The 25216-nt window shown below is 34.7% G+C and overlaps 1 protein-coding gene across 4 annotated transcripts in view; it reads right to left on the bottom strand.

The window, feature by feature from the left end:
• Positions 1-25216, bottom strand: part of EDEM3 (ER degradation enhancing alpha-mannosidase like protein 3) — a 73308-nt gene that overhangs the window by 17784 nt on the left and 30308 nt on the right. The window contains exons 8-19 of one of the 4 annotated variants that reach the window (XM_058539884.1): positions 21960-22065; positions 16765-16862; positions 14996-15121; positions 14741-14824; positions 13320-13403; positions 12656-12780; positions 8061-8226; positions 7645-7799; positions 6562-6718; positions 4405-4596; positions 3803-3968; positions 143-328 (exon numbers count right to left, since the gene is read on the bottom strand). In XM_058539884.1, coding sequence (XP_058395867.1) covers positions 143-328; positions 3803-3968; positions 4405-4596; positions 6562-6718; positions 7645-7799; positions 8061-8226; positions 12656-12780; positions 13320-13403; positions 14741-14824; positions 14996-15121; positions 16765-16862; positions 21960-22065 — 1645 coding nt within the window. The remainder of the gene's footprint in view (positions 1-142; positions 329-3802; positions 3969-4404; positions 4597-6561; positions 6719-7644; positions 7800-8060; positions 8227-12655; positions 12781-13319; positions 13404-14740; positions 14825-14995; positions 15122-16764; positions 16863-21959; positions 22066-25216) is intronic. The other 3 variants (XM_058539886.1, XM_058539887.1, XM_058539885.1) reach the window with 3 other exon arrangements.

Below are 25216 nucleotides of genomic sequence, written 5' to 3'. Positions count from 1 at the left end.
AAGAAAAATATATTTTGAAACCATCTAAAATTTTCCTTATTTTGCCAGTGACCCAAAAATAAATTTTGTAACTCATTTTTGCTATCAAGCTAGTAAAATTAATGCTAAGCTGCATAAAAAACAAATGATTTTTTACCCTTACCTCGATCTTTTGCTTTGTCAGAAAGGAGCACTTCTACCTCCTCATACTCCCGGATGGCGTCCAGTATGATACTTCCTTCTTTACTGAATAAGAACAGCATGGGGATCTTGATGTCATCAGTGTCCTTCCCATCACCTGCCATCTGGAACAGAGGGGCAGTGTCACTGCTGCTCCCCTCGTTGTCATCTAGCCAGAGAATGAATACAGCAAACATAAACACATTCATTCATTTCAAAAGGTCTAGCTACCAATCTTGACTGTTCTTTACCTGTTGGCAGCAATAAGTTTATGCATCAAGAATTGTAAAAACAAATATACCTTTTGGGGCCACTAATTCTACTCCTAGAAATTTGTCCTAAGGAAATAATTCAAAAGAAGCAAAGTGATCAATGCCCAAAGAAGTTTACTAGAGTGCTACTTATAATTGTGAACAACTCTGAACTATTATAAGTAAATTATAATGAACTACTTGATAGAATGCACAGAAAAACAGAATGTTATGTGAAAAAAGCAGAACACAAAACTCTATGATTATGACTGTAAAAATTTCATATGCTTCTGAAAAAGCCTAGACACAAAAAAATTCAGACCTGGATTACTATGATAGAACTATGAATGAAATTTTATTGTTTAAGATTTCCTCTAATGGCACCATATCGTTTCACCAAACTACAAATTGATACTTTTTTATATACCGTTCACAAAGAATAATTATGACTATACGGGCTTTTCCTCTATAAGTTTAATTAAACACTATCGTTATTTTACACGGGTTAAAGAATAGTAGCAGGATTGCTAAATACGGTTTTACTGGCAATGCCAGTCATGTCCACCCCTAATCTCACATGCCAGTCTCCCTGGAGAACCTGCCTGTCCCTTCTCGGAGAGCTTGCTCTGATAGGCCCTCCAAGTAGAGAATACCATGTAGGACCCACTTTCTTAGCAATAACTAAGACAAATGATCAGATGAAGGATGGCTACCTGACCCTCAGTCTCTCTGGGAGACCTGGAAGTGGCACACAAAAGACTGTTTCAGTTAGCAGTGGGTAGTGGTCCAGTTAAGTGACACAGACTCATGGCTGAGGCTGCAATTTTAGAATGGCCATTTTGGAACTGATGAGCAAAGAGGGAGCAGGCTGGTAAGAAGCTGGATAATGAAGCAGAATTGCAAACAGATGCAGAGACGAGAGTCCAGGAGGACCCAGAGATAGAGACAGAGAGATGTGAAAAATACTAGCAATCACGGTTCCAAATGATTTTCAGATCCCATGTCCACTTCCTTAGAGCACTCAGTTGTATTTCTTACTCTTGGGTTCCATGAAAATAATCTATTTCCATATAGCAAACAAACCTCCCTTCTTAAACCAGCTTAAATAAATTACTGTCTCTTGCAGCCAAATGATTTCTAAGATAATTTGTACTTCTAGTACTTGCGATAAAAAACAACTAAGTCCTAATTTGCTCATTTATATAAAATTAAAATCAGTAAAAACCAAATAAAATGCTTCCTCAGAAACAAAACTTAGAGGAAAGAAGTTACAAGACAAGAAAGTTTCTCTTTAAAAATTAAATTTTCTGAGAATAAGGATCATTGCCCCTTATTTTCCCATAGAACTCAGTATAGGATTCTGTAACAAATAGCTACTAAAGAAAACATCTGATTTGACAAACCGTACAGAGTATAGAATACCATGAGAATTAGATTTCACCAAAAAACAGGGAAAATCTAAAATACTCCACATGTTCCAGACTTTATTATATTTTATATTTTTAAAGTCTCATTAAGAGATGTTCAAAATGATGGTGATGGTAAGGTATTAAATTCTTATAAAAATAATCTCAGTGTGGAAAATAACCAAGGACAAAGAGATGATTTAAGTCAGGCGTCGGCAAACTTTTTCTCTAATTGCCCACATAGTGAATACTTTAGGTTTTGAAGTTCTCTGTTGCAACTAATCAACACCACCCTTGTAGCTCGAAAGCAGTCATAGACAATATATAAGCAAATCGGCATGGCTGGGCCGGCCCCGTGGCTTAGAGGTTAAGTGCGCGCGCTCCGCTGCTGGTGGCCCGGGTTCGGGTCCTGGGCACGCACCGATGTACCGTTTCTCCGGCCGTGCTGGGGCCGTGTCCCACATGCAGCAGCTGGAAGGATGTGCAACTATGACATACAACTATCTACTGGGGCTTTGGGGGAAAAAATAAATAAATAAAATTATAAAAAAAAAAAATTGGCATGGCTGAGTTCCAATAGAACTTTTATTTACAAAAAACAGGCAGCGAGCTGGATTTGGCCTGCAGGCTATAGTTTGCCAACCGCTGATTTAAGTTATTAAGGAGAATTTCTCCTAATTTGTGTATTCATTATATCAACATTGGAGTGCCCATATGGGATAAGCAAAAGGAACAGTAAATAATTTTTCACTGAAATTAATCTTAGTATTTTAAATGCTTTAATTTTTATTTACCCTGAATTCAGAAAGGAATTCTATCCTAATTAGAAAAAAAAATCCAAAATGGATTTCTCCTTTCGAAAGAAGTTATACAGAAGGACTAACTTCACAATTAGGGTGTGACCTTAGGTCTTCTAGTTCCTTCTGAATGTAAACTTCTATTTACTTTAAGCATAGAAAAATTTATATTTTTCCTGATAGTCCTGGCCTGCTTGTCATGATATAAGTGATTTTCTGTAAGAAATAGAAAAACAAACCCACAGGTTGAAAGACATAGGTAAAATGATTTGAAGTTGATAATTTGTGATTTCAGTGGTAAAAGACCCACGGAGATAAAAATTTGCGAGCAACTAGCGCTTATACCTGATACATCAGCTATAAAAGGAATTATCAAACTTTACAACCACCTAAAAGATATTTATTATCATTTTCATTGAAGCGCAAAAAATATTCTACTAAATAAACGTATAAAGAAACTAAAGCTGGGCCAAGGTTACCGTGTGATTTTGTGGGACAGCCAGGAACTGCACCCCCATGTGTCTGACTCCAAAGCCTGCATCTCTGTGGAGGAATGGCTCCCCACTGGTGGTGGTGGGGCATTCTTCTTGCCTTTAGGGGGCTATGGATCTCATGGGCACATTTTGTTATCCACAGTACTAGGTGTTTTTACCACTCACCCCTATTTCACCTTCACACCTGACCCCAAGTACTTTTACTGCCATTAATATACAGAAACTCAAATCTAGACTTTCCAAAAAGATATGAAATATACAGAAATTATTAAGAGAGTCACTGGGTGGGGGCCAGCCCAGTGGCATAGTGGGTTAAGTTCACGTGCTCTGCTTCAGCGGCCCAGGGTTTGCAGGTTTGGATTCTGGGTGCAGACCAAGCACCGCTCATCAAGCCATGCTGTGGCGGCGTCCCACATACAAAATAGAGGAGGACTGGCACAGATGTTAGCTCAGGGCCAATCTTCCTCAAGTGCAGAAAAGAAAAGGGGAAAACTGGCAAAAGACGTTAGCTCAGAGCCAATCTTCCTCACCAAAAAAAAAAAAGGAGAGAGAGTCATTGGATTACCTATCCATTATGTTGTCTAGTGAAGTAAAAATAATATAACAAACTCCTTGATAAAATTTTGGAAAAGAGAAGAAAAAATCCTAAAAATGATCTCTTCCCAGTCAACACAATGAGGCTGAGGATTACTTACCAATAACAATGCCACCAATTGCTCCAGCGTTCTGGATATTGCGTGCCTTCTCTGCAAACATGCACTGTCCTCTTTGTATCAAAGCGATTTTTCCCATCACTGCCTCAGGGTTAGTGAGCTCTGAACAACCATTGTATGGTTTACTGCTTGCAACAAATCCTCTTGTCTGTCGGAAATACAAGTAGCTTAATTATTCTTTTATCTTCTCAAATCACTATCTAGTCATTAAAATTCAATATCTAGAGCTTTAAGTAGACCTCATTTCTTTTCTAATGATAACATATGTATTTTTAGCATAAGTTTTTGTTTTGAACATTTTGTAAACCATAGTACCCAACCATTTCTATTGTGCTTTGCAGTTTATAAAGCATTTTTACATAAACTACTAAATCTGATCTTTATAACGACTCAGTGAAATAGTACAGATAATATTTCCATTTCACAAATGAGGAAACTGAGGCTCAGGTTACATAATTTTCTCAAAAGATACAATGTCAGTAAGTGGTAAAGTTAGAACCTGTAGACAGATTCACTAGATACCCAAACCTACACTTACAAAAGCTGGGAACCATTTTTAACAAACATATTTTAAGTGTACATACCTCTTTATGTTTAGACAGATCTAGCCCAAACTGAGCTGGTCCAGCAGTCAACACTACCCTGCCAAAAAATGGGTGGGAAACAATCTGTACAGCTCGTGGAGGTAGCTGCTGTTCTTTTTGTTGTTGACTTGACAGTTCAATCATCTCCTGCATGAACCTCAACCCATCTTCAGCGTCAATTGAACTAGCAGCCTAGGAAAGAAACAGATTAATTTTATCCTTTCTTTCTGGAAACTTGCAACTTTTTTGACTTCTTAAATACTATTGCACTATAGTCTTCTACTCTAAAATTTCTACTTTCAGTTTAGGTTCCTACCAAATATTTATGGTCTTATTTGTCCTCAAAAATATTACTTCTGGAAATATTTTCTAAAATAACATTTGTAATTTTTATCAATCTCTCTTTCCCTATTCTATAAACTACTGTTGATACGAATTATGAATTGGACTTCCACCAAATGCTCAAATGCTTGCTCTGTTTCCTCCAGTTTCCCTTCTAAAAAATAAACCTTCTATGTGACCCTCACTTCCCTTCTTTGAAATTATGAACCAATAACCAGATTTAATTCAAAACATGTATCAGGCACCTATTCGATCCCAGCACTTAACTAGGCACTGGGGAGACCGTCTTTTACTTTAAGAAGTTTGTATCTAGAGGAGAGAGACATGTAAAACTAGCTATGATAAAATTTCTCAAGTGGGAAAGTGGACTTGGAGCATAGACAAGGGAATGTCTCTTGTCATCCTGCCAGTGTGGATCTGGGAAATATTTAGAATGACATTTGAATTGAGTCTTAACAGAGGAAAAACTGAAGAATGCTTGACTATAGTAGGAAAAAAGATGGATTCGTGACACTTTACAGAAAAAGTCAATGGGACTTGATAAAAGTTAGAGGATAGAGAGAGACTGATGATAGGGTTTACTGAGATGGAGAACAAAAAGGAGGAGAGATGGATTGAAGAGAGAATTAATTCAGGTTCGGACAGATTGAGATTGAGATGCAGAAATGTATGACAAGCAGATTACAGTTGGGTTTAAGAGTAAAATTAGGAATTAGGGTTACATATGTATATCTAAGAAATCACGTGTACAAAAGATGATAGCTAAGCTTGTAGCAATAGATGAGACTGCTGAAGAAGAGTATAGAGAGAAAAGAGTATGATCCAGATTCTTCGGTAGTGCCTACATTGAGCGGTTGTGACCAAAAAGGAGAGCTACAACGGAATCTACAAAACAATGAACAGAGAAGTAGAAAGATGTACGTTGCTGGAATGCCCCAGAAGCCAAGAAAGGAATATGTTTTAAAAAGGGGTCAGTCAACAGTTACAGAAAAGTTCAATCATATAAGGATTGAGAGGTCACTGGGTAGCAATTATATCATTGGTGACCTAAATGAAAGCTATGTCATTAGATACCACTCCCACTACTGGGGAGCAAGGGCGAGTGACACATAAGGAAGCAGGCAGAATACTCTTTAAGGAAGGATGGATATGACAAGAATAGAGATGAGACATAAATCTGAGGGGAAGGTGAGGTTGTAGAAAGGTTGAATTTGAGATTAAGGGATAGCTGAATATGGTTCTAGGTTGAAATTATTTAGCAAACTATGCAGTTTTCTCAATTAATGTATTAATAAGGTGAATAATTTAAAGGCCTCATGTTATGAACACTTTTAAGGCAAAAATCAATAAAAATTTCCCAAAAGGGCATGTTATCTTTCCTAGGCATAGACCAATAAATGCAAATTTTGATTTCTATAATGAATGAACTACTTAGATCCAGTCACTCTTTGTTAACTGAAATAATGTAAAATATAGAGATATAAACATTAAAATGAATTATCAGCTTTTAAGATTACACTTTAAACAAAATAGTGGAAAGAAAGGGACTGAAAAACAGAAAACTTAGATTTAAGTCTTACATTCGACTATATTAACTTAAGCAAATTACCCAACCTATTTGTGATGTAATTGATTTATACTATGAAGAGGTTGAATTAGATGGCTTTCCAAGATACTTCTAAATCCTAAAATTCTGATTCTCTAACTTTCAACTATACACGAAAAGTTTTTAAAAAGCCAATATCATTATCTTATTAAAGCTAATGAGACCACAAAGGGCAGAGATGGCATCTAATTAGTACAGCAATGTCTTACTTGGATTGCATGTTGAACCAACTGGACTCTCCCATCTTTGAGGTGAATCAAACTCACCCCCATCTTCTTCAAGATTTCTAAATGCTCAGGGTTAGTCGCCATGAAATCTCTGGCTCTCAGAGGGGGTTTCGCTCCACTCCTGAAACTCTCCTCTCTGCTAAAAGTAATTATAGGTAAGGCTTAAAAAACTACAAGTCAGAACTGGGGAAAAACATAAGGCAAATAAAAATAATGTTAGATATTTGCAAAATTGCTAGTTTTAGAACTAGTGAAAATGAAATAACTAGAAATAGTTATTTGCCTACATATAACTTAGGTTATTGATAAGCAGTATAGCTTTCAAATACAGTATTTTACAGTTACAAAATTACATTATATTATATAGTTACAAAATATATTATCTATAAGGCAGTATTAGTCTATAGCATTACAACTATTTGAAAGTACAGAACAGGTAGGTGTGGGGATTTGTCACTACTGATTTCTTTCTTGAAAAACAGATTTTTCTCCCAATATTGTAAAAGCAAAACAGTACTTATATCAGTGAATGATAACATTCACTTAAAAAATTTTTTTTTTAATTTCCTAGTAATGGCCTTTCTCAAATAAGTATTTGGAAGAAAATGAACTCATTAAGGCAAAAAAATTTATTTAACAACTAAGAATAAGTACCTTGGCAAAAAATAAAATCAAAACAAAGAACTCTATTTTTACTATACAGAAACTACTGATAAAAGGAAAAATATTTTCTACATATATAAGACGTGGAAATATTTGATGAAACTATTCTGTGTAAAAATGAGCTAGAGAAGGTAAAAAACTATTATATGATGCCCATTGACTATTATTACTTAGTTCATTAAACAAAAGATACATAGAAAATTTCCATAATAATAAAGACGTTACTGCAGAATAAACTTAGCCAACTTTACTAACTAATAATTTTTATTTTAATAAGTGATAACTACATATCTCAACATTTTTGGTCTAAGTGAATGTCTTCTTGGCTGTTAAATGTTCCTTACATTCTCTGTCATTTACTAAGAATTAACTTTGATATTAAAAATAAAATAAGAATCTTACACTCTGATGATGCCTCTAGGACAGCTCTTATCCACAACATTTTTCAAGGGTTCACGAATGCTCTGAGCATACAGCGGGTCATTAGGGAAGAGAATCTGAGTATTTGGACAAGTCCAATCAAAATTACTGTCATCCAGTTCTGTATACTCTGAAGTCTACAATATAAAAGAATGTTATGTAAATAAAAACTATTACTTTATTAACATCATAGTTTGTTCAAAGGAAACATTAAATGAAATGTGTTATAGAATGCAATAAAAGAACATAAAATAAGAAAACATCGAGTGTAACTTTTCTTCCTACCACCCTATGTTTATTGAATCCTAGTCATGGATTATTTTTCACTTGGAAAAATAAAACAAACACATAGAAGGAAAAAAGAGAATAAGACATTTAATTCAAAAAACATAACCTACTATGTTCTTCTTAGAGATGCTCTGATTTGTAGTAGAAAGCCAAAGAGGTAACAGATGAGCTTCTGTCGTAAAGATGTAATCTTCTATGTCAAAAATAATATCTTCTTTATCCGCAAATAACAGGTAAAGATATTTAAACATTTCAGCCAAGAAGAAAGAATCCATTCTAAAATAAAAGGTCACAAATAAATCTAAGAACATAAAAATATCCAGATGCCAACTATCTGAAAGCCGTAGAGTCAAGGTCAATAAACCTGTCTACACCAATTTAGACGTCCAAAGAACTACAGAATGTACCTATACCCTGGTGGTAATAGCCCTGACTCCAAGCATAGTCCAAGGAAATGAAAAAGACCAGAGGGGCTGCCTACCACTCAGGTACACTAAATTTTGTCAACACTGCAGATAAGATTTTCCAACTGGCCTTCCAACGAGGGAGAGTTTCCCATTTCTTCTACAGAGAACCAACAACAGGAAGGTAATGCAGATGAACTTTACTACTGAGAACCATATAAGAATCTTAAATTAATATTAATTGAACAGGATAAAGTAACACAATTTTGATGGAGTTTATTATGCAGCCATTTAAGTGATAAACAAGAAGACTTTCAAGATAAAGGAAATCATTTACAAAAAGTTACATGAAAAAAATACAACATAAAATCACATGGATTATGATTCTAACTTTGTAAATATTTAAATACTTGTCAAGAAGGGAACATGGAGAAATAAAGGGGATAAAAATATATGTGACTTTATAAACGCTTTAATGTTATACTGTTTTAATAAACATTTTAAAGAAAAGCTTTAATAAAATTAAAAAATTAATTAAAAGTGGCAGAAAAAGAGCATAGCTGTTAGATGGAGTTATAGTGACACGAAATTTAATTGAATTTACTACCTCCCAAAGCATTCTAGGTTTTGGCAGTAATAAATAACTTGTAGTTTACTGGACAGGTTGCATAGTTTCATACCTCTAGGCAAGCACAATTCCTGGCACATAGTAGGCACTCAATAAACATTCACTAAATCAAATGCAAGTTTAAACAGCATTACTAAAGAATGAACTGGAGAGGCAGTGGAACACAGTGGTAAAGAACATGGGCTTTGGAAATACAAACGACCTTCCACTGACTAGCCATGTGACCATGGAAATAATCATATCAGGACTGTGAGCTTCAGTTTATTCTTCTGTAAAGGATATAATAATACATGCCTAACATTGGAGTAAAGACTAAATGACATGCTACATGTCCATTATTTAGCATAGCACCTGGCATATGTCTGAGCTCAATAATAGAGCTATCATTATTTTTCCTACACATAAATGATGTTTTATTTTGGAACAACTCACCTGTAATGTTTCAGAACTTTTTTGAACCTTCTGGATGTTAATCTTGACAGAATAGATAAAACACCTCCCTGTCAATCTGTAATACACTTAGGATAATTTAACATCTTCTGGAGGACTGACAGTTACTATCATGAGCAAATGCTAGCTTAAGAACTATAGGCTCAAGAGCAGGATGTTGATTTTTGGCAAATTCTAGAACTGATTATGGAACAGATGATTTGCAAACATTTAGAAAAGAATAGAGACATAGCAAGATGACTACATATGAGTTGAGTAAAGCTAGCAAGCTGGGTATCATATCATCTAATTTGTACTAAAAAACATAAATTTAGACACAAATGCAAACACACAGGCATTAGAAATGTCTAGCAGACTATTCATCAAATTGTCAATAGTGGTTATCTTAGAGTGGGCAAGAAGGGAAAGTGTCCTAGAGAAGATTTTCATATTCTTTTTGCCATTTAAATTCTTTCCAGTGATCTTCTATTACTAGGAAAATACAGATATTTCCATTTTGAAAAGTGTGTGTGTGTGTGTGTGTGTGTGTGTGGACACTGGTGAGCCAGACGACAGCACTGGTGGATCTGCAGGGGGGTTAGCAATCACATGTAACAGAAAGCTCTCCAGCACCACGCCATGAGGCATTAGTCATGGCCCTATCCAAAATTTTTCCCAACAATTTAGATGGAAATTTTTTAAAGCATGCTTATGTAAACTGCAGATCACTGAAAACATGTAGTTTAGCTAATACATTAGAGACTGAGACACGAGTCAAGCTCTTTTTTGGTCTAGAAACATAAAAAATTGAATAAAATGAAATTTTGCTGGGATAAGTATAAAATTCTAAATTGACACAAAAAAACAATCAGTTGCTCAAGAGCAGGGTGGAGGACACTCATTTGTCAGCAGGCCATAGTTAAGCATCTGAGGTCAACTGGCCACAAGTGTACCGTGAGGCGAACATGAGACATCTGCTAAAAAATCTAAAGCACATCTAATAAGACAGTCTGATGAGGATTAGTAGTTCTCAACCTTTGTCGGGCCAAATGCATCTGAGAGGTACACTGCTGCCATGAGGAACAGTGAGTCGATGAAGCAGTGATCCTCATTTGGATAGAGGGTGTAAACCCATCAGCCCCTCAGAAAACTAGAAATCTCGGCCTGAATCCAGATGGTAACAGTGCTGTCTTGCTGGGCACATCTTGAGTATGGTTAATTCTGGACACGATATCTTAAGAGACACTCTATATACTAGAATACAATTAGAATGGGGCGAAGGCAGGCGTAAAAGGTCTAGAAACAATGTCCTATAAGGAATATTCGGGGGGAGGGGAGAAGGATGTTAAATTTAGAAAATTGGAACTCTCTAAACAGAGTAAAACATGTCTTCCTCTGTAACTCCTCAGCGTATTACTCCTCTTTCCACTATAGTGCATATCACAAGGTTGTGATTCTTTTTTTCCCCCCAATTATTTTATTGAGGTCATATTGGTTTATAACATTGTGAAATTTCAGGTGTACATTACTATTTATCAGTTTCTGTATAGACTGCATTGTGCTCACCACCAATACTCTAATTTTTACCCATCACCCTACATATGGGCCCCTTTACCCCTTTCACCCACGCCCCAACCCCATTCCCCTCCAGCAACCACTAACCTGTTCTCTTTGTCCATGTGTTTCACAAGGTTGTGATTATTTCTTTAAGCAACTACCTTCCTCACTAACTACAGTTCATGAGAGGGCAGGGACTAGTCGGTTCTAATTTCTCTTTCTATCCTCACTCCTAAGTGCAATGCCTGGCATACACTAGGTGCTTAATTATTGTTCCTTGAATGAGTTGCCAGTATAACATAGTGATGAAGAGCCAATCTGCCTTGATTAGAATTCCGACTTGACCTTACTAATTGTGTGACCTGGAACAAGTTCCCTAACCTCTCTGTGCCTTGATTTCTTCTTCTATACAACTAAGATTATAATAGAAATTACGCTTCAGAGCGTTGTTGTCAGGATCAAATGAGCAAAATATAGAAAGTGCTTATTAGAAGAGTGCCTGGAATGCAGGAAGCAGTCAACAAACGTTACAGATAAACACACAGCCTAGCTGCTTTCATTTCTTGCTGTTGTGTGCATGCCTGCTTCCAAAAACCAATCCATTTCTCATCAGCTGTGGTCAGGAAAAGAGGTTCAAGCCTAATTAACTATTATCTAAACGCCTGAGTGAAGGACTAAGGGACAACTCTATGAGTAGATGATGAGTGCTATGTTTCACCTGCCTCTAGTCCCTCTGTCTGAAACTCCTTTTACTACTTTCTTCTTTCTAATTCTTGCCCATCCTTCAGGATACAGGATCTTCCAGAAACCTTTCCGTGACTGTCACATTCCAACTTGTGTTTCATGTCCCTTTAATATGTTTCATAGCACTTATACAATGTTTTAAAGTCCATCTGCCTGTCCTCAGTGATTCAATGACAGAAAAAACATGTCTTCGTATCTTTAATCCTCAAAAATTAGTATAACTCTGGCACATAAGACACCTCATAAATATTGGTGCAATGAACATTTGCTAACCAAATGAATAAACAAGCTTTAGTGTTCATTTAGAGATGTGTTGCTATGTTCTGGACAGTTAAAATAACCAGATAAGTGATCTTGGAATAAGTGGAACGTTAGTGAATATCACATTAAGCAAAGCACGCTTTTTATAGCTTGATTATTTCATGTCATCTACATCTATCCAGTATCCAAAGAAATAGAAACTGCCCGTGGTCTTCCCCAGCCCTCCAAATCAGCAACAGAGTAAGATTACATCCATTAACCATGATATTGCTTTGAGGAGTTCTTGACTGAAAATGAATCATAATCCAGATCACTCATCATCATCATCTTGATAAATTTTAACATTTTACATAATATAAAAAACTACTAGCAAAAAACCCCCCCCAGCATTCCTAATATCCTAATAACAAGGTTCTGATACTTAACAATCATTTATTCATCTATTTAAAAATCATTTGAGCACCTACTATATGCCAGGCACTATGATAAAAATACAAACTTTTCAAACAATTTAAAATGAGCCTATTCAAGAGAGTTTAAAAATAAACAGGATGAACTAAGGTTTGCATCTTCGAACACCCTTTGTAAAGCATTAAGCTTATCTGAATTCTAACTAACAGTCATATTTCATGTTGTTCCCCAGAGTTACCCTGAGGAAAGGGGATGTTAGGAATCGTTTTACCTGTCCTCATGACTTCCAGTACGCACATCCTTCATGGCAGCAAATCCGCAAGGCACTCTAGCATATTTATTTAAATTTTCAATAAGTGTTTTCCCTACTTCAAGGTAGTAAGGATCTCCTGTAGCCTATTAAAAAGGAGAATATATATATACATATATATAGCTGATATATTACCATATACCCATTCATTTATCAAATATTTGTTGAGTACCTACTAGCTGCCAGGCATTGTATCAGGCACTGGAACACATGTTACATAGGACTCAGCTCTGAAAATAAGCCATGGATCTGCTTTATGGAATTTCTTAAACACACAATTGGAAAGCTGTCCGACTGTATATCTTAGCCCTTAGATTAAATTTCTGATGCCCAGAAAGGTTGCCTGATTGAAGGAAGGCAAGAGACATGCTTTAGAAAGCAGCTCTAGAACATAAAATTTCTTTTTAAAGAAACGTTTATAGAAATATTTTGAAAAGGCATAAAACTTAGATGTCAATTCTTGTATCTTTCAGTAACTCTACGGACTAGATGAATAAGAACGGTGATATATCCATTCACTATAATACTAAACAAGGACTTTAGAAACCCAATTACCGTTATAAGATAGTGAGATATCCAACAGAGAATGGGGCTAAACAGCAAAAAGTGAGGTAAATTAGCTTACTTTATACAAGAAGTAGGTACTTTCTGCAAATTCTGGCCTTAAAGGATGTTGAGCCCAGTGTACCCTGAAATCTGTGGTAAATGCCTAGACAAAACAACAAACAAACAGGCATACAAATATGATTTAAAAAAATAAACATGCAGTTATAGAATATATAGTAGTACATAAATTAGATCATAAACAAGTCAAAATAATTAAAATATTGATAATTTTCTTCCATAAAATAAAAATTTCCCTTGCTTAAAATCATAATTCATTTTTGCTAAGATTGCTATTTTTACTAATTAAATGAAATTTTTTTTTTAATGATCATTTTGGCTATTAGGAAGCTTAGAAAAAACTAAGAAACTCAATAATGCCACTATGTAGGTCATGATGGTCTAAATAGTTGTGTTTTCTTCTTTTTCTTTATTTCCACTTTTTTCTCTTAATTATTAAGTCCCTAGCTCTCATATTTCTATTTTAGCACATGCTTTCTTTTATAACAACCTCAAATCCTCTGTGGAATGAGACAGGACATTACTTAAAAATAAAACTAGTCTCACTTGAAATTTATTCAATAATAGAATCAACTGGTTAAAAAAAAGATTAAAATAAAAACAAAAACCTTTAAGGGAACCAAACAAAATTTCATTTGTGATAAGATGTATTTAGTTGAAACCTCAAGTTTATTCTAAATGAACATGAATTTTCTACAATGCACAGTCCTATTCACCTGAAGGCTAATAACTCTATACTTTCTAAAACAAACAAAATGCTTTTAGGAAGCATTGCAAATTGGTGGAACGCTTAGATATCTCACAGAGGATAGTGAATAAGCAGGGATAAAACAAAGCCATACACAAATTTGGAAAATTTTAATGGTACATTTCTGGAAAGCCAAGAAGTACGCTATTAAAATCCTGCCGTATCAAGCTAGCAAGAATATTTATTACTAGTATAATGTATAAAAACCAGGGAGAATAATTCTCAATCAGCATGAGGAAGAGCTGGCATTCTCCAAAATTCTAGAGAGCATGTGTGATCAGCAAGAATATATTCAATGTATATAGATTTCATAAAATAAGCTTTAGAAAATAAAAAGTAAAAAGGTCTCCCTAGCTGGTGGGTATATGCAAAAGCTAGAATGAGACAATATGCAATGGCATGGATTAGAAAAGTGGGAGAAATACTAATTTGGGATTTTCTTTTTACATAATATTAATAAAATGTCAGCATTACCCTAAACTAGACTTCTCAATACGTGAGGAGAGGGAAAAACATATACAGTACTGTATAAACCAAAAATAAATTAATTAAACTATTTAATCAGGAAAAAATAAATGAAAAAGAACAAACCAGCCTTGAAGATGACACCATCTACCTTTAAATTAGCAATTTGTAGTATATGTAAATTAAAATTTCAAAGATTATTTGCTTACCTCTGGTAGAAAATTGTGTTTTTTAATCACCTGATACAACATTTCATGAGTTTCAATAGCAGGTCTAATATCCCCCTTTAAGACCTAAAAGTCAACATAACAACAAAATTACCTAACAAAATATGAGTTGACTTTATCTATAATCATAATTTTGAAATGTGGCTCCATTTTGGTAATTCAATTTTAGAGATCACAATTGCACTCAAATTATAATCATTTTACTTTAATATTAAGAAAACAGCAGTTTTTTTTTACCTGCAAACCTGGAAAAAAGGCAAGCAAAGCATCCATCCAAGTCCTAGCATTCAGCATTGGCTTGTGGATGTGCACATCAAGGAGAAGAGGGGGCTGGCTAATGTACCTCATTATGGCATCATAGTGCTGAAAGATCACAACATATATTCATGAAAGTGGATGAGAAAAGATTTACTATTCTAACCACAGCATTTCATTAAATAGCACTGTGAAGAAATTCAACTTCCATTTATATATAAACTTACTAAGTAATTATTAACCATGTAAATATTCAAATTACTTTAGATGGAAATCTTTCTAAATATATTATACATACTCTACTGTGTTCTTTAACTCTGATGCAGAATATTGCAGACTATAGTTAATATAGGATCTTCTGAGGGGAGTAGATCTGAACATTGCTATCCTGTGGGATTAGCCCACAGCCAGTATGCTTTTGTGGCCCAAGGATGCTATTATGTTCTCTTGAAATATAGTTACAGGCTTCTATATTACAGAATTAGTTTCGTTTTCTCCTATGTCTGGGAAGTTTGTCCCTTCTCAGCTAACATAATATTTGGGTGCTCACTGCTACCCTAATTAATGCATCTAATCACTGTTGCCACTCTTATGGTCTACTACCTCTGCCTTTCATGCATTTAAAAACTTTTTTCCCTTCTTTTATCTTCTTTTAGATATTTCTCAGCTTTGACAACAGCTTGAGCGGTTCGAGTCAATGAATGATAATAAGCCAATAAAAATAATATCTTGCACATTCACCTCAAGAAAATCTTGTTATCATCTAATAAACAACATATGTTACAGTGTTTTTTTATTCAATTGAAGACTTATTAGGACTCTTACTAGTTTTTTCCCCTAACTCATCTATTATTTAATAACTAAAATTGAGTACCTGCCAGATGTTAAGGCACTGTTCTAACCACTTCATATGCATTAGCTCATTTAATCCTCCCAACAACTCTATAAATAGTACTAGTATTCCCATTTTGTGGATGAGGAACAGAGGCAAAAACTGTAAAGTTATTGCCCAAAGTCACAAAACCAGGGGCACAACCTGGATTTAAACTCAGGCAGGACTACTGGCATACTCTTAACCACTGTATCATACTGTCTCACGGCAATACGGGTGAACTGATGAGTGGGCAAAGAAATGGTAAATTATTTCAAAAAAGAATACAGTAATACAGCTGATGAGTTTGCTGTATTAATTTCAGTTTGCTTCAATTACAGACAAAGGCAATCCAATTGGGTTTACTAAACCTCCCCCCTCCCCTAAAAATATGCCCGTGGTTCTGATCCAGACTTAAGACTGACAGACATGCTTTTGAAATGAATTCTACTAGTTTCTCCAAGTCTTCAAAGCCCTGCATACTTGGTGTGATCAAGGACTAGGCCAAACTTCCAAGATTTCAAAAAGAATTGGAATCCAAAGAAGAAAGCTAACTAGTAATTTATTACAATAAATTCTCTTCCTTATACAAAAGAAGATTAGGTAAAATTTAAATCTACATATTTTATTACTTACTGGCAGATCTTGAAAACTTCTGATAAGTGATGAAAATAAAACTACTTTGTACACTAATTTTTGGAACGTATGCAGCTTTTACCCTGTCCCTGTCCAACATCATCACGGAACATGGAAAAAAAACTCCTACACGTTTAAAAATAAGTTATTTTTCAGAATGTCACTCAGATGATTAAGTTTCTATCAAAATCTGGCACTCAAACTAGATTGGCTCTAAAATTAATACAAAATCCGATCAACTTACTGTATTAAATCTTTCCAGAAAACTGTCATCTCCAAGCAAGACATAGGCTTTCAGCAGATATTCATAATATGAATCAATCCCTGCTCCAACTCCACTATCTACGGAAAATACATATAAATGTGATTCTTTATTAAACAAATCTTAAAAATTCTTATAGAATATAAGTGAGAGTAGTAGTACACTAAGAGTGAAAAATTAGTGTAAACATGAAACTCTCTGTTTAAGGTAAAAATTACACATTTATAGAATAATGCTACTATATGAATAATATTCCTTTGCTGATAATAGTTTGTATGTTAAAAAAAAATCTTACTTAGGTCTTATTTAAAAGCAGTATACTAGATTTAAGAATTCTTTTAAAGCTCCTTTTCTCAGTGAGGAACTGCAAAGAGGAAGCACTACAGGGTACCACTGTACACTTTTTTTTTGTTGTTTTTACTAGCTTCTTAATCAGACATCAATCTTTAAAGTTATAATACATGTGAAAATGAGACTGCTGCCATCTGGAGATGTCAGTTCTAATTGCTGAAGCTGGCACAACCTCTGGCTTCTTCCTCCAAGATCATCGTAGAGGACCAAAGAAAGAGAATAACAAGATAAGAAGAAAACCGTAAGAAACCTGGGGGAGGGGGAGAGGCTTTGGCCCAGAGCAGAAGGCAGCCAGGCATGGCTACGGAAGGATCAAATAGGAAGAAAACTGCTGAGCTTTGCTCTTGCTTCTCTCCTACCACTGCCTTAAGACACAATGTCTCCTCGCACACCTGCTACGACTCAGATCTATGCTCCTGCTATTCTCAGGAGGCAAATCAGGGCATCACAGAAGCCTTGCATAAGGAACTGAACAAAAGAGGTGGGAACTAACTTTATAATTACAATTACAATCTTAGACATCCCTATACCCAGGGCACACTCCATGCTAATTAAATCAGAATCTCTAGTAGTAGTAGTACACTAAGAATGAAAAATTAGTGTAAACACGAAACTCGCTGTTTAAAGTAAAAATTACACATTTATAGAATAATGCTACTATATGAGTCCAGGGGATCCAGGCATTGGTATTTTAAAAAATTTCTTAGAATTCATCCCCCTAAGATCACTGGGCTGATAGGGATTGGGATCTGACCCTCCCACAAAGTAGGTGACATGTACTCATAGGACAAAAACATTTAAGATGAATGACTTTTTAAAAAGAAAAAGAAAGTACTAGAATAAGAGGTTAACAGAGGAAGAAAATATTAGAACAGGCAAACCAACAATTTAAAATTAGCCTAATAAACATACTAAAGAGATAGGGAAGATATTAGCAATACAAAATGAAAAGAAAAATTGTTTTTAAATCAAGTAGAAATTATGGAATAAAAAACATAACAAAATTACATAACAGACAGGGTATATGGCATCAAGAATACAGCTGAGGAACAGATTAGCAAACTGGAAGACCACCTGTAGTAATCTCCCAGAAAAAAAAAAAAGAAAAGAGAATATAAAAGCTAAGATATATGGAGGATAGAAACAGAATTTACCTAGATAACAGAAATTGCAAAAAGAGAGATAAATGAAAATAAAAGGATAAAATATCTAAAAAAAGGTCAATTTTCAGCAACTAAAAACAAAGATTTTAAATTGAAAGGGCCACAAAATACCAAAAGGAGAGAGAAAGAAAGTTCTGCACCTAAAATCATAATGACACTTCCAGAAATTTCTCTGTCTTTGATATTCTTAATCTTCCAGACAGAAAGAGTTAGATCACATACAAGGGCAAAAAAACAGAATAACAGACAGGATGTAAGAAGATAACAGAGTTGTACTTTCAAAGACTGGAAGGAAAAGAAATTAAACAGACATTTACACAGAGCCAAACTCATTCAAATACGAAAGCATAATAAAATTATTGTTAGGCACATAAGGCCTCAAAAGCTATTAAAAGCTACTGAAAACAGTTTGGGATAAATACTAATATAAGAAGAGAGACAAATCTAACAGATGTTGCAAGCAATATACAAAGTACAGGTGACCAAATACCTGGATGAAGTTTGTTATCTTTAAAGAAAAAGGGAGGAGGGTGACACTAAGACTAAAAGGAAAAAAAGAAAACATATTCATAATCAATAAGAACAAAATATCTGTACAATATCAAGATAATGGGGATGAGGGTTGGGCTGGCCAGAGGCAAAGGGATGGGAGAGCACGCTCAAGTTTATGTCTTACTAGGAGGTAAATATAGGTTTCAATTAAAAACAAAAGGGTTAAAAAGAAACAGAAAAGGTAGGACACACACTGAAATAATAATTAAGACAGTATAAATAAGCCCAAATATATTAAATATATCAGTAAATGTAAATGGACTAAACTCACCAATTAAAAGACAGAGACTGACAAAAAATGGATTTTTAAAATCTATAAATTTTACACGAGTTATACTTATAGCACAAGCACCTGCAAAGATTGAAAGTAAAAGTACAGAAAAAGACTTACACAAATATCAAGCAAAATAAAGCTGATGTAGCTGTATTACTATCTTTAAGACAGCGTATTATTAGAGATGATCATTACATAATAATGAAAGGTTCAACTAAGAGGAGGTAGCAATTTTAAATGAATGCACTCACAAAAATAGACTAAGGCACCCAATAAAACGTACATATAAAGCAAAAATAGAACTACAGGGAGATGTTAATAAGTCCACTACCATTGTCAGAAATTTTATCCACCTTTCTTAATTCTTGATAGGTCAAGCAAACAGAAAATCATCAAGGATCTGTACAACATTAGTAACTGAGCAAGTGACGTATATAGAACTCTATATCCAACATTTAGAAAATATACATTTTTTTTCTTAAACATATGTGAAATGTCTACAAAAACTGACCATGTTCTAGGCCAAAAAGAAAACTTCAATAAATTTCAAAGGCTAAGTATCACATAGATCATAAGTATCATATAGGTATCAATAATATATTTCTTAAAAAAGCACAAGTAACCCAGTAGAAAATAAACAAAATACAAGAACATCCATATCAAAAAAGAAAACATATATAGCCAATAAAAATGAAGAAGTGTTCAACAGCATTAGCGATCAAAAAAATACAAATCAAACCATGGAAATCAAACAATGGAAAATAACTGGTGTACACCCATTTGACTGGTAAAATCTTTGAGTCTGACAGCACAAAGTGTTGGAGAGGATGTTGATCCACAGGATCTCTTCTGTGTTGCTGGTGAAAGTATAAAGTGGTCAAACAACTTTCGAAAACAACCTGACACTATCTCCTGAAGTTGAGCATTAACTTACCCTACGATCTAAAAATTCCACTCCTAGGTATATAGCCAAAAGAAACTCTTATACATGTACAACAGGAGAAACATACAAAAATATTCATGGCATCATGGTTTACAACAGCAGAAAACTAGAAACAAACTAAATGTCCATAAATCATGGTTTATTCATCCAATAAAATATTACGCAGCAGTCAAAAAAGAATGAACGACATCTTCATGCAACAATGTGCATGAAGCTTAGCAATATCATATTAAGTGAAAAAAGTCTCAAAAGGTCTCATGTGACATGATATCCTTTTATAAAGTTTAAAACAAATCAAAAAAATATACTTTTTAGGAATACATATAGATGCAATAAAACTTTATTAAATGGAAAGCAAGGGAATGATCAACACGAGAAAAGAATGATGGTTATTTTAGTTAAGAGAAGGCCGAGGTGTGGGATTGCAGAGGTAGGGAGAGTCAATCACCATATTTAGTAGTAATATGTTGTCAAGGTAGTTGCTTTTGTAACGAATGGTCCATTTGTGGGTGCTTGTTACATTATTAAAAATAACTAACTAAATAAAACGGGCCTTGCATGGGCCAACGATGACAGTGTCATAAGCCAAGGATTATAATTAATTCAAAATTAATTATGATTAACTAATTTGTACCTGAGAACCAAAGCAGGTTAAGAAAAGGAATAAGAAAAGAAATCACAGAATTCTGAAGCCAGGATTCAGACCAATTTCAGGAACCACTTAGATAAAACTTTGAAAAATTTTATACAATACTGAAGAGAGGCAATAATTTTATTTTAATATATTCAAATTAATAATTATATCATTTTCATTTACTTAAATATAGGCAGTTATTTTTTATTTTATATAAACAACATAAGCCTTTTGGAAAATAGAGAGATGTATAAATAAGATAATCTCAATAGGAATATTCCAGTATATTTCCATTTGTCTATGCTTGTTTTATAGGGGTGTCTTATAAAAATAAAATCATATTCTTTATACAATCCTATAGCCTGTTTGTTCATAAAAGATTGTTATATGCTTTCTCCCAAGATTCTAATTCATTTTAATAACTTAACATTCCAACAGTGATGTAAAACAATTTTCTTAGCTATTCTTTCATTAATGATCCCTTAGACTGTTTCCAAGTTTTCCACTATAACAAATAATTATGTGATGAACATCTTTGGGAACAAATGATTTTCTACATTTTATATTATCTCCTCAGGCTAGATTCTCAGAAATGAAATTATTAATGAAAGGGACTAATATCATATTAGTGAGCACTTACTTCACAGTAAGTGTAGCATATGCCAGGCACTGTTCTAAGTGCTCTACATTGATTAACTCATTTAATCCTCATAATAACTCTAGGAAGTAAGCACTATCATCCTTGTTTTATAGATACGGACATTGAGGCACACAAAGGGTTAAAATAATTTGCTCAAGATCACATAGTTTGAATTCCAAAACTATGAATCCAGAGTCTATGCTCTTAACTACCATGCTATACTCTATGTCTGGAGGTAAAAAAAAAAAAAAAAAAAAACCAGGATTGGTGATAACACTATTAAATACAGATTTTCACTTAAGTACCCCTTGATGTGAGATGGCTAAGGTATTCTGATCCTCTACTCTTCAAAGAAATTAGTTCTAGGGTTTCGTCTATGCCCTATGTCTATAATGCTATACCCATTAAGCTATGAAATAGAACAGTAAGTCTTTTAGAATAAGTGCACTATTATTAGGCACCAAAGAAGAAAATCTGGCTAAATTAGTTAAAATTCCAGCAATCTTGTGAGAAACTATGCTTTATACTGTCCCAAAGACTATTTTAGCAAATGAAAATCCTTTATTTCCCAACCATTTTGAGTATGCGAAGGCTTGATTTAAAAAGTCCAACTTACATACCTTTTCGTACCCAATCTCCGGTATGAATATTTATAGTCACGCCCACTAAATTACTACTTCGCTGTCTTTTTTCCCAGAGAAAATCAAGAGCTTTTCTTGCATATTCCTATAATTAAAAAAAGAAAAGCATACTTGAAGAATTGTCTTTGACAAACAAGAAACTATGAAACAAAAATCAAAAGCCCATAATATATTTTAAAGATAAAGTAAAATTCCTAATATAATCACTTATAACATACATTAAATTTCCTTAAAAGTCAAATCTTGGCTCTTTTTCAGTCAACAGAGTCTAGTTTAAAAAAATGACTCTAAAAATGCTATTTAGCGGCAATGATGTCACTTTGAGACCATCCTTGTTCATCTAGTCTTGCAGTACAGGTTTACATTCACACACATGTATTATTAAATTATCTAAATTGCTGGCATAATTAAATGCACTTGTTAAAATAAATTTATATCATTTAAATGCAAAGTGAAAATCTCCTTAGATACACTTTTTTGGAAAATTGCAAGAGAATTTCAAACTTGGTATGCCATCTTTGAAACACAGGCATTACAGATCCCACTTTTTACATAGCATGCAACTTTGTTAGTAAAAAATAAGTAAATCAACTAGTATTCATTTGACAATACAGCAGCCCCTCCTTATCCACGAGGGATACGTTCCAAGACCCCCAGTGGACGTCTGAAATGGTAGATAACATCAGATCCTATATATACTATGTTTTTCCCATACATACATACCTATGATAAAGTTTAATTTATAAACTAGCACAGTAAGAGATTAACAATAATAATAAAACAGAACAATTATAACATACTGTAATAAAAGTTACTGTAGATTTTAGCAACCTCAGCATACAATTTTTTTTCTTTCCTTATTCAGTCGAGAACTTTCATCTTTTCACTTAAAAGAAGCACTTTACAGCTTCTCTTCGGCGTATCCAAATTACCAGCATCACTACTCTTGCGCTTTGGGACCATTATTAAGTAAAATAAGGGTGACTTGAACACAAGCACTGCCATACTGCAACAAGCGATCAGATAACCTGGACTGCTACTAGATAACTAACATGTGAGTAGCAAATACAGCGTGGATACAGCGTGGATGTGCTAGAAAAAAGGATGATTCACATCCCTGGCAGGACAGAGAGTGATTTCATCATGTTACTCAGAATGGCACACAATTTAAAACTTATGAATTGTTTATTTCTGGCACTTTCCACTTAATATTTTCGGTCTTCGGTGGACCACAGGTAACTGAAACTGCTGAAAGCGAAACCACAGATACGGGAGGACTACTGTATCAAAATTATAACCTTATGATATTTTTTTTCATTTATTTTTACCCATTGGACACTAAATTAAAATTATTTCTGATCAAATTCTTGCCTTTGGATGAAAAGATGTCACAAAACATAAAAAGCAAAGGACATGTACAGGAGGATTTCTAAGTTAAAATTAATTTCAGAGCGTGAATCTATTCAGCACTGCAGAAGTACTTCTATAAAAGAAAAAAAATCATTAAACCAATTTGTCACTTTGCAGATTTAAGACTAGAGTGTAAAATAGTTTTAACTCTTGACTCAATCTATTTATGCTGATTTTTTTAAAACAAAGTAGATTACAACTTTAATTAAATGGTATCATTTCAGAGCTGGAAAGTTTCATAAAGATTATATTTCCCTACTTCTATACTACAGCTAAGAAAACAGGCCCAGTGAAATGGATTTAACCAAAGTTTAAAACTGAATTATTGGACAACTAACATGAGAATTCAGATCTCTTTACATGTTAGATCAAAGTTCAGCAAACTTTTTCTGACAAGGGTGAGACAGTAAATATTTTAGGCACTATGGGTCAGTCACTATAGCACAAATGCAGCTCAAGACAAAAAAATAAATAAATGAGTATGGCTGTGTTCCAATAAAATTTTATTTACAAAAACAGGCAGTGACTGGATTTGGCCTGCAGACTATAGTTTACCAGCCCTGTACTAGACCAATGCTCTGTCAACTGCTTCAGGTTGCTTCTTTCACCATAAATTACTACATTCAAGAAGTTAAAAAAAATCATGGTTTTCAACAGATATACTCATAAATACAAAACAGCCCAGTGGAAAGAGCATGGGCTTTGAATTCAGACAGGCATGGATTCTAATTCCAGTTCCACTCATTCACCCACTAGTTCTGCATCTTATCCTCTTTGAATCTCACATTCCTCATCTGCAAATGCACCAGGATCTCAGAGAGGTTGTAGTTCAAATTAAATTAGAAAGTATGCAAAAATGACTACAATTTTTAATGAAAGCAAAACATTAGTCAACAAGATATAGAATAAAAATTAAACCAAACATGATAAATCTGTCCTTAAGACACTTTGAACGTACACACACACAAAGCCCATTTGACTTGTTTTACTTACACTCAAATCCAACATCTTTAATGCTGGTACACAGACCCTATTTCTGCTTGTTCTATGCACACCATTTGCTGAATTTTTAAAAATTCTAAGTCATATGTTTTTTGGTTTTTTTTTTTGTGAGATCAGCCCTGAGCTAACATCCGCCAATCCTCCTCTTTTTTTTGCTGAGGAAGACGGCCCTGGGCTAACATCGGTGCCTATCTTCCTCCACTTTATGTGGGATGCCGCCACAGCATGGCTTACCAAGCAGTGCGTCGGTGCGCGCCCGGGATCCGAACCAGCGAACCCCGGGCCGCCGCAGCGGAGCGCGCACACTTAACCGCTTGCGCCACCGGGCCAATCCTCCTCTTTTTTTGCTGAGGAAGACGGCCCTGGGCTAACATCGGTGCCTATCTTCCTCCACTTTATGTGGGATGCCGCCACAGCATGGCTTACCAAGCAGTGCGTCGGTGCGCGCCCGGGATCTGAACCAGCGAACCCTGGGCCGCCGCAGCGGAGCGCGCGCACTTAACCGCTTGCGCCACCGGGCCGGCCCCTCTAAGTCATATGTTTTAACAAGAGGGTGTTTTTGGTTACTACTGCACTCCAATGACATGCTTAAACAATGAGATAAAATAAAAAGTGTGAGAATAGCTAGTCCACAACAAACTATTTGGAGGATATTAAAGTCTTTGGATAATGAATAACATTTCCCTTTGAGTAAACAGACTTACAGATAAGACTCTCAATCTAGACTTGAGTGAAAAAATTTCACTATGTTTTAGAAGATTAGTGAAGTTCTCAGAAATGCAATAGACCACCTAGAAGTCTAAGAAATAAAACACAGACATAGT

This window comes from Diceros bicornis, chromosome 4 (genome assembly GCF_020826845.1).
Source record: "Diceros bicornis minor isolate mBicDic1 chromosome 4, mDicBic1.mat.cur, whole genome shotgun sequence".
NCBI lineage: Eukaryota > Metazoa > Chordata > Mammalia > Perissodactyla > Rhinocerotidae > Diceros > Diceros bicornis.
The sequence above is the reverse complement of the archived record's forward strand: the minus strand, read 5'-3'. Positions and strand labels throughout refer to the sequence as shown.